Below are 11,289 nucleotides of genomic sequence, written 5' to 3' on the forward strand. Positions count from 1 at the left end.
AACGTAAATCACCTGTTGTATTTTTGTGTCATTTTCCTGACGTAGAGAAATCGGAGTGGGCGTAATTGGCCCATCATTGTACCTCCGTACACTAACAACATCCAAATCATGATCAGTGAGTGAGTTGGTTTTCCGCCGTTTTCAGCATTATTCCAGCAATATCACGGCGGGAGCAACAGGTCTATATTACTAGTAACGATGGGATGAAGTATATTTCTAGCTATCCTGAAATATTACACATGTCGAAAGTATTGTGCCAAATAGCGGTTTTATTCATTAATTCACTTGACATTCAAACTATCTTTTCTATTTGTTAAATTATATAGCTTTCACTCTTTCTTTCTGCCTGAAAAAAAGCAAAACTCCAAGAAAAAATAACAAGGCAACCATTGCATTGTATGTCTATGTTGGACATAGAACGCGCAAAATGGCAGTGGAAGGAAACACATGTCATCATTGTGACGTCAGGCCATTTATGACGTCAACCCATTGATGACGTCACAACAATCAGTCTATCCAGAAATTGTCGCGGTATGCAGTTGGGTTGATATCCTCTGCACAAATGTCGTTTGGGGAGCATAACTCCTCCCTCCACGCGTCGGATCTAGTCCCGACGGGTCGGACCTCGCCCCGTGGAGGTGGGGCTGACGAAGAGAGCCGGGAATCTCAATACCTGAGACTAGAGAATGTACAGTTACGGCAATGCCTGAAGCTTATGCAGGAACAGGCCGAGCTGGAGAGCGCTAACCTCATCTCTTCCGTGATAGCATGGTGTGATGATAGGTTTAGGAAGAAATTTGCTGGTAAGTAGAATTATTTCTGGCAACAAACCACGAGAAGGTGGATGGGTGAGTGAGTGAGATGGGTTTAACTCAACCTTGAATTTTACGGTATGTCAGCTTGATGTTGGGGGAAAATCCCGAAATGATGCAGGGTTCAGTGATTTTAGCGCTAAGTCGATCGTAACTCCCATGCTTTAAGGTGGACTTAAGACAGTCGTAGCGCTGAGAGGTGAGGTGAAATGGGGTTCAACGTCGCGTCCAAGTTATTGCACTTATATAGCGACGTGCATGTACGTGTGTGTGTGTTTGTGTGGCTGCTTGTACTAGTCCGGACTGATGCCGATTTATAGTGCTAGCTCACTGAGATACCATGCAGCAGTTTAACATGAATACCCCACTCAGACATAGTATACTGACTCCGAGCCGACCAGTCCTTGTTTTAGCCACTTAATGCCGAGCGCGAGACAGGGTAACAACAAGTACCATCTTTTAACGTCTTTTGGTATGACGCGGTCGGGGATCGAACCCCGGAATTTCCGCTCTACGGGCGGACGCTCTACCACAAGACCACGGAGGCGGTCTCGTAGCGCTGAGATAGTGAGTGAGTATGGTGTTTCGCCGCTCACTCACTAACTCACATCTGTATCCAACCCTGGACCCGCTCGCGTTGTTCGGGTGTCAGTCGTGGCACGTGTTTTTCACGTTTTCGCATTTTCTACCAAACGTGTGCATCTTTCTGCATTGACCTTTGTTGTGTTTGAAGTGTTTTGCATGCACAAATATAGTTTGAACAAGTTCATTTTTAAAGGGGTAAAGTTTCTTTTCGCCGTCAGTACCTATGAAATCAACACTTCAGTTTCTTATATCAAATCGATACTACAGTATAGTGTATCAAATCGATACTACAGTATAGTATATTAAATCAACACAACGGTATATTTTTATTATATTATTATTTTAAATCATGGGCGGATAGGTAGCCTAGTGATTTCGTCACGCCGACATGGGTACAATATGTGAAGCTCATTTTTGGTGTCGCCCGCCATGATATTGCTGGAACATTGCTAAAAGCGGCGTAAAACCATATTCACTCACAATATTAAATTAACAGTATGTTCGCATCAGTGCTCAGCATCACATACACTGTCCATGACTGCGTAAGGTGAGGTGAGGTGAGGTGGGGTTTAACGTCGCGTCCAAGATTATTGCACTTATGTAGCGACGTGCATGCACTTGTATGTGAATGTGTGTGTGTGTGGCTGCTTGTACTAGTCCGGACTGATGCCGATTTATAGTGCTAGCACACTGAGATACCATGCCGCAGTTTAACATGAATACCCCACTCAGACACAGTATACTGACCAGTCCTTGTTTTAGCCCCTTAATGCCGAGCGCCAGACAGGGTAACAACAAGTACCATCTTTTAACGTCTTTTGGCATGATGCGGCTGGGGATCGAACCCCGGAACTTCCGCTCTCCGGGCAGACGTTCTACATAAGACCACGGAGGCGGTCGGACTGCGTAAGGGGAGGTGGGGTAAATCAGTAGTTCGTCACTCGTCACATCGGCCAGCCGGGTTCGATTCCCCACATGGATATTGTTTGAAGCCCATTTGTTTTTGTTTTCTGCCTTGATAAGCTGAAATATGCTAAAAGCGTCGGGAAGCACAAACTCACTCACTAATGGCACTATTAAGTTGTGCCAGACGGTATTGGTGACATTGGTCTTTATCTGTGACAAGAAAATCCCTGACGTCCCAATAAAAAGCTCAGGTTGCAATAACTATCTCGACGGATATTGTCTGTTTGTTCTGGGGTGCAACATCAGTTACCCACGGTTAAGCCCCCATTACACAGGGCTGAGACCTTTGTACCACCTTCGAGCGATCAAAAACCGGCCAGGACGCTCAATGGTCGCCTAAACCCAGAAAACCATGTTTCTATGTAACTGCTCCAGCAGTTGTTCAGCAGTAACTGCTCGAGTTGTTGAGCGTCTGCAATCACAATGAAATACTGCAGGTACAAGTCCTATATTTATAGGCAGGCTGAGGAGGCACTACAGGTAACTCAAAGGAGGCAGAAAAGAGGCAGAAGCATTGCCATGGTGTCTCAAGTGTTGCCGTTGTCGCCGACTGGAGGCACAGCGGTCGCCACAGTCATCGTTCAATGCACGCTGTTGGTCGCCCAAAGGAGGCACAAGGGAGGCAGAAGCATCGCCCAGATTTACGGGACAGTATTTCAGCAGAACGCATCTATTACCTGGCGACCATTGGGCGACCACTGTGCCTTCATTCTGCAACAACGGCAATGCTTGTACCTCCCTTCTGCCTCCTTTGAGTCACCTTTGAGCAACCAACCTCCTCGGCGACCTTTGTGCGACTGTTTTGAACATGTTCAAAAATTCAAGGCGACCATGGCGTCCATGGCGATGTCTGAACCTCCTGTGTACCACCTTGGAACGACCGAGGCAACCATTCTGCCTCCTTTGAGCTTCCAACGACAACCTGGCAAATTCTAAGGTCGCACACGGGAGGCACAAAGGTCGCCATCCTGTGTAAAGGCCCCATTATCGCTGTTCCTTGTCGCCACGGGTCTGTTTAAGACATGACACTGCAACTCGCTTAATCGTGAGGGTTCCGCGAAGTCTTGGAGTGATGGTTCCAGCATTCACGTACCCCCGCTTTACCAAGCATTACCATAAGACAACGTTTGATACTCACATAACCTTTACTAAACTTCAGTCCACCTCTGAATACACAACTACTTGGACAGGACAGGCTCGTCACAGAGTGGGTAACTGAAACGACCGAGATTCGGCTCGATCAACTGACTGTAAAACTCGCACCACCATCTTTACGTATTGGAGAAAACACGCTCACGAGGTTTTGGTAGATAGAGCATGCCATGGGGAGGGGGAAAACCAAGGGGGCGAAAAAAGAAACTTTAAACAACATTTATCAAAATTTTTATGTTTCGAACATACTTTCCATGAACCTTAGGAAACGCGCGTAAAATATCTGTTGCTGGCGTACGGATCTTGAAAAGGACATTTTAAAAACCATTATAGCTTATCGACAACTCTGTAGCCTCATGGTACACTCACCGGGCTACAAATATGAAGGTTGCGAGTACCATCCTCGGGAATATAATGAAAACATTTGACATTTGATTTTACATTTCATTACATGTTACAATCTGAACGGAAGTTACATTAATAAAATCCCCGGGATATTATAGCAAATATGACTTGAATATCCTATAAAATCCCAGGGACATTAAAACGTCCTTGTTTATGAGTCTTAACCCGGCTAGAAAGTAAAACCTCACAATAGGCTTTAATGCCTATAGAAAGAAGTCTCTTACTTAATAGCGATCCCAATGAATAGGTTTATAAAAAGTGCTCGAGCCCGACTCGCCTTTGTCACATGTCCTTTTGATACGTAAACAAACATATCAGACTATGAATTTTTGTTTGTGTCGTGATCGGAAAATTACCAAGAACAACTTCCCTGGCTGTCCCCCTCCCCCTATTGATTCCATTCCTGATCTATGTATTCTGTCATGACTGACAACCACAGGCAGAAGAGGCCATTTTGAATGTTGAATTTGTATTCATTTTCTTTGGTTTGGGGGATGCATTTTTACATTATAGCAAAATGCAGCGTACATAAAGTTACAAAGTTGTTTCTTTATTTCAGACATGTCCCTTGCAACATCTACGGGACGAAAGAGTGCCAGTCCTTTTCGTCCCATCACACCCCCAGGACCAATCAAAGCGCCAGGCGCAGATAGTAAAATCTCGTCATCGGACTATGTGAGCACCGGTTCGACCTTCTCCAACCTCACTCCACCCTCCAGTCCTGTCAGAAGTTTCAACAAAAGGACTGAGGAGATTGATCGATCGTACCCAACAGCCAATACTCTTTTACAGGAGGTGCAACCCCCACAGCCTTCCCTCTCGAATGAACGGAGCTACTCACCCACGTTGTCTTCCAGTCGACAACGCCAGAACTCACCTGCAGTAAAACTTTTCGCAGATGCCACTCCCGGTCTTGCCAGTACCAGAGGTCGGAGTTCACCAGTAGGCAATGCAACCAGTCAGCAACCATCAAGAGCCTCTTCGCGTGTTTCATCTCCAAACAGTATCATTTCATCAACACTACAGGAAACACCAGCTAGAGGATCAGACATCCAAACTGATGTGGAAGTCCCAGAACAGCCTCCTCCGTATCAGTTTAATCCTGCCCTCAGACAGTTCTCCGCCAAACTGCCCGCAGAGTCTGACGTGGCTGCAGCTTATATGAGCCAATTCTCTGGCAGAAGTGATTTTTCAGGCACGCTTGAAACGCATGATCTCAGTTCAACCAAAGCAAGTCTCAAGCGCCCAGACAGCGCCCCGTTTGTTCCATATGTACACGAGAGTGGTTACCCGGGTCAGCAATCATACACCTCCCCCAACCACTCCCTGATTCAGTCAGCACCACAACGAGGCCAGTCACCTCGTGGAGTGAGACCACCAGATTCTCCCCAGCATCATTTGGTTCAGAACCATAGTCCAAGGTCACCGTCTCCAACACAGGGTCGCTATTCCCCCAGAGGAGAAACCGTCCAAAACACAGCAGCTATTCCACAAGGCCAGAGTACGGCAATGAAACCTCCTTCTCCTGGATTATCATACAGCGCACATCCCACGCTGCCAGCCAATAGCGTTGTCTTGCATGAGGACGTTGGAAGGGAGAGAACGCTTACTCCAATTCCTGAAATGAAGAAGACACCTCCAGGATACATGTCAAACATAGTTGAGGAAATGGAGGAGGAGCTCAAAGGACTGAGCTCCCGCTCAATGAGTCCGGCAGAAATGATCTCCAACTCTCAGAAGTATGGCCTACCAAAAGCAGAGTCAACACCAAAGAAAGGTAAAGTCAGATTTGGTAGAACGATTCAAATAAAAACTTTTCTAAAATTGCAAGCGTATCACAAGAGAAAGAACCTACCCCTCACAGGCAATATTAATAGTATATAGTAGGGAATATAAGTTTTTTTATGTTAACATTATTTGTTCGTAATTATTCATCATTGATATAAATTGTTTGCAATTCCTTAAATATGTAATGAATACCTTGCCAAATACAGGTTTGGATAAACGTATATTTACAGCCTTCATTTGCCTTGAAGTTACTGACTGATGTGTTTGTCGGCTTACTGCATTGGTTGTATTGATACTACCCATTAGAACGCGTACACTTGGAAATTGGGTTTGACCCAAATAGATAACAGTTGCCTGAACACTGCAAACTGAATCTCCAAAACACAACTACGATACCAGTGTCAAATACATCACAATCGAATAACCATTTCCTTTTTGTTTTAATTTTAACCACCGTCCAATAGGTGTATATTCTTTTTTTGCCCCTTTGAAAAAAAATAATTATATGATGTGCAGGTGTAGACTTATCTCATAACGCCATCTTCCCTCCACAGGAAGAACCTCATCTCCGACAGCCCACAGCGTGTCGAAGCGCTACAATAGCAGGCAACGTTCCCCCAGAGGTAAATGTCTTCACTCATATTGTGTTGGTAATGCCATTGTCATGATTCGCAACAAAGTAGGTCAGAAGTTCCCCATGCTTGTTTCACAGGCAATATATGGCCAGAACCCGTTCCACAGAGAGATCTCAGCGCTACTATTGTCGTACGTCTATGTTAAAGAATCGGAGGAGTTTCGCTCATCTCAGCGCTAAGATTACTTTGAGGAACGGGGCCCTGCTGTGTCATCTTATGGCATGGATCGTTTCCCTGGACCCGATTTATTGACATGCCAATGTAATGTAACTGAAATGTTTTGGACACTAATAATAACGTGTGACTCTGACAAACCCGTTCATGGTGCACAGCTTGTATTACGGTGCCAGTTGCGACTGAACCGAATACATACCCTATTCTTTGGTACCTTATTTGCGAATGATCTGCGAATTCGTTTTCACAATCCAGTGAGACTACCCTGAGGACCAATACGCTTATCATAAAAGGCGATTCAGAGGAATCGCGTGGTCGGGCTCAGTGGCTTGGTTGATTGTTGGCCATCATTCTCATAATATGAACGACTCGATTATTTACATGTTTTTTGTTTGTTAATGTGTTTGTTTGTTTGATGTTTAACGCCGCACTCAGCAATATTCCAGCTATATGAAGGCTGTCTGTAAATAATCGAGTCTGGACCAGTCGATGGAGTCATCGATCCACGCAATTAGGATCGATGACATGCATCAACTTAGTCAGCGAGCCTGACCACCCGATCCCGTTAGTCGCCTCTTACGACCAGCATAGTCGCCTCTTACGACACACACACACACACACACACACACACACACACACACACACACACACACACACACACACACACACACACACACACACTCCTAATATTGCTGAAACCTTACTCACAAACATCAGAGTGAGCGAGTTTGGTCGTTGGCAATTTTCAGCATTATTCCCTCATTATTAGAACGGGACACAGCATTATTCCCTCATTATAAGAACGTGACACAAGAATGGGATTCCGACCCCTGTCTTCAGCGTGCATACACTTTGACTAAATTGCCTGGCAAAAGAAAACATACATTTGAAAATTGGATTTTACCAAAACGGTACAAACGTTTTCAAAACTAGGCTGAAAACAGGCGACGAAACATTTCCATAACCATTTATTGTTTGTCATTGTGTTACCTACCATCAAACATGGCAGTTTACCTTGTTGCGTGATCACGCGATCAGGGGCGTCAGAATTATGATGTGATGTGTTATATAATCTCTTGGTTGGGTGGTGGGGTAGCCTAGTGGACGAGTTTAACCCGAGTTCGATTTTTTACATGGGTACAATGTGTGAAGCCAATTTCTGGCCCTTGCCGTGATGTTGCTCAAATATTGCTAAAAGCGGCGTAAAACGATACGCACTCACTCACTTACTTACTCTTGGTATTAACAATGTAACATGCTTCATGTCGAGTAATTAAAGAAGCCAAATAACTTTTTCCAGGAAGCAGAACCCCAAGTCCCGTTTCTGATGACTCGTCCACGGTTCCAGTAAGGCGAAAAACCACATTCGTTAAACCGTCCTACAGGATTTTGGGAGAGATTGCATTTCAACTAGAACGTCGAATCCTCGACTATGTCTTCTCTAGGAATAAAATTCATGGCGGAGATCGAGCCAAGCGACGTTTCTATGGCTACACCGTTAGCAACATCCCATTCATGATTGCCAAGGAGGTCCAAAGATATGATGGAACAACTGATGACCAATTACAGTTCAAGCTCAACTACAGACTCAGGTACACTGTGGCAACCCTGGGACCCTATGGCTATAAACTTGAGAGGCATGGCAACTTCGCACAGGAGATGATCAACAAGTATGGACTGCTCAGTAATGCTCCAGATCGCAGAACACTGGACGCCTTTGGTCTCGTGGACGCCGAGACTTTGCGAGGTTTTGTGTCACTTCTTTCTCAAACGGAAACAGAGAAGAGGGACAACCTCATCCTTTTGGAATGTCTCATGTTGATGGCTCATGATGATGGCCGTCCCATATTCCTGTGGTGAAGCCTTGCTTATTAACATAATGATTTTTCATGTACAAATCTTATTTCAAAATCTTATGATGTCGGCACTCAACTTTAGGTTTATGGTTAACTTTCTTCCTCATCTGATTTCAAATGGTAATTGCTTTTCCACCGATTATTTTAAATCCAAAGTGACCTATAAAGGTCAAAGATAATCCTAAATGAAATTTTGAATATTCCTCAACCCTCCTTGTACCTCAATATTCTTTGTTTTTCATATGCATAAATATGTGATGTACTATATTTGTGTTTTTGACATATTACCTTTAGTGTGAAGCTTAAACATTTGATAATGGATACACTAGGCACACACGAGGACACATACACACATGCACATGTGTCTCACACACACACACACACACACACACACACACACACACACACACACACACACACACACACACACACACACGCACACACACACGCACACGCACACACACACGCACACACAGACACACACACACATTTACAAGAAAGGTCAGTTGTGGAAGTCTGTCCAAATTAAATTGGATACCGTTTGGATAAATCATCAGTTGCAAAGAGTGACGAAGTACCTTCAATTGAACATTATTCTGTTGTTACAGATACAAGTTCCTCTTAATCAATTTGATGCACTAGAATAATACACAAGTATTCAAGCGAAATTAAAGAACACTCCATTCATTCTTCCATTTCACTAACGTGAGTGAGTGAGTTGGGTTTAACGCCGATTTTAACAGTATTCCAGTCATATCACGGCGTGTCAGCTTAGTGTGGGAGGAAAGCCCGAAGTGATGTAGGTCTCATACGTTTACCACTTCGATGAAACCCACAGGCAAGGGTATGGTGCTGACAAATCTAGAAACATAATCGGGTCGAACCGAGATTCGAACCCATAATCATAGGTTTCTGGCGTGCCTAAGGGACGCACTTCTGCACAGCGAATCGCGGCGCCTTAGACGACTGGGCCACCCGTGCCCCCTCATACCACTACGATGGTCTGTCACAATAGTACAGAATTACAGAATCGGGTGTTCCTTCACTTCTTTGGAGTTAAATACCCCTGAGCAGTAAATCAAGGCTGAGAGGTAACACGCGTTAACATCACGCGTCAGCGAAACGGGTGAGTGAGTCCGCGCGTAAGAATGTACGTTAAACTACGGTTATAACGAACTGATTTTAGCTCGCAATAACCGTAGTTCGTTATACAACAAATAGCCGGGACTTAAAATAAGTTCGTTATATCGGTCAGTTTGTTATAAGCGTGTTCGTTATAAACGTAGTTTACTGTATAGGACAGTATTCCAATGTTCGAAAACCGGCCTAGGTGGTATACACTTTGATAAAACCAATTGCCATGACAATGGAAGTGATAAAACCATGTCCATAACCTTTGTGGGATCGGGACAAACGATCTGCTGAGTGACATAAAACTACCAATCGTATGGCGGTTGTGTTGTAAAGTTCACCCCGATTATGTTTCTAGGTTTGTCAGCACCATAGTGCACCGAAGTGGTAAACGTCTGAGACATGCATCACTTCGGGCTTTCCTCCCACATTAAGCTGACACGCCGTGATGTGACTGGAATAATGTTAAAATCAGCGTTAAACCCAACTCACTCACTCACTCAACAGAAGACACTGTCCGGACAGCATGCAATGGTACTGAGACTGAATGTTGTCAATATGGTGACCATACACTCTGTATTTGTACCACCGGATCTTTTAAACCCGAGGTGGGACGCCTTGTCCTCATTGCCTATGAGGGTAACAGACACAGCAAGGGTGTCATCTAAAGAATGACCCAATCCCATGGTACTCACACACTATTTGTTTAAGAATCCACATTGCTTAATGGAGAATGGGACTAGCGGATCCTCCCAGCTGAGAAGCCCTAGCTCGGTAGTCGAGTAACGGTAACTAGCGGTCCACTGGTTGGTTGGTGTTGTTGTTTTACGCCGCACTCAGCAATATTCCAGCTATATGACGGTGGTCTGTAAATAATCGAGTCTGGACCAGACAATCCAGTGATTGATATTATGCTCATCGATCCACGCAATTGGGATTGATGGCATGCATCAACCAAGTCAGCGAGCCTGACCACCCGATCCCGTTAGTCGCCTTTTACGTCAAGCATAGTCGCCTTTTATGGCAAGAATGGTTTGCTGAAGACCAGTTCTATTTCAAAAACGATTTTGATTATTGACCAGATCGTCTCGCCATTTTGTTTGAAGCAAATGCAAGGGATATGAGAGGTGGCAACTGATTGGTCAATAGGCAGGACATAGAAGGGAAATAACTCGTAATAGCCACTGGTGGCTCTTCGAAGTAGTCCAGAAATCCAGCTTTGTTTGTCAAGGGTGAAAACTGGCCTTGGGAAGATGGCTCAAGTTATGATTTCTCTATTTGCGTACACACTGAGCCGGTACATCTTTCAGGTAGATTATATTATCTCATTTGATTTGAATGTTCCATAAAGAGCATTTCTGTCAAGAAAAAAATCACCAACCAAATAGATGAGAGGCACAAAAAACACCATCCATACTTTGCTCGTATAAACGCCTCTTTCTCCACAAGTTAAACAGTTTTATACGTTCTATAAAAAATATTTCTTGATTGCAATATTCCTGCTAAGCAGCGTCTGAAGATACTCAGTCTGAACCAGATTAACCAGCGATGGATACCACGCGGTCGAGATGCGATGACACCAAGTCAGTGAGCCTGACCACCCGATCCAGTCAGTTGCCTCATACAACACGCACAGGTTGCTGGGGAGTTGTTCCAACCTGGTGTCCCTATACGGCCCATGAGCTGTATTATTCATAACTATGTATGGGGACATTATATTTTTATGTTGCTCGCTGCAAGATTGCTGATACGGCGTTAAGCAATATTCATTAACTCACTAACTCA

At 44.4% G+C, this 11,289-nt stretch overlaps 1 protein-coding gene across 1 annotated transcript; it reads left to right on the top strand.

Annotated features, from left to right (window-relative positions):
• The first annotated feature begins 562 nt into the window (after positions 1-562).
• Positions 563-8,377, top strand: LOC139451029 (speriolin-like). The gene is made up of 4 exons (XM_071232845.1): positions 563-803; positions 4,480-5,697; positions 6,263-6,331; positions 7,818-8,377. The coding sequence occupies exons 1-4, from the start codon at positions 563-565 to the stop codon at positions 8,375-8,377; spliced, it is 2,088 nt and encodes a 695-aa protein (XP_071088946.1).
• Positions 8,378-11,289: the final 2,912 nt, after the last annotated feature.

This window comes from Haliotis cracherodii, unplaced genomic scaffold, assembly GCF_022045235.1.
Source record: "Haliotis cracherodii isolate W230 unplaced genomic scaffold, xgHalCrac1.p SCAF_10, whole genome shotgun sequence".
Classification (NCBI taxonomy): domain Eukaryota; kingdom Metazoa; phylum Mollusca; class Gastropoda; order Lepetellida; family Haliotidae; genus Haliotis; species Haliotis cracherodii.

Coding starts and splice junctions, on each gene's coding strand:
- LOC139451029 (XM_071232845.1), top strand. CDS start 563: ATGTCGTTTGGGGAGCATAACTCCTCCCTCCACGCGTCGGATCTAGTC. Junction 5,698..6,262: donor AGAGTCAACACCAAAGAAAG/GTAAAGTCAGAT, acceptor TTCCCTCCACAG/GAAGAACCTCATCTCCGACA. Junction 6,332..7,817: donor CAGGCAACGTTCCCCCAGAG/GTAAATGTCTTC, acceptor AACTTTTTCCAG/GAAGCAGAACCCCAAGTCCC.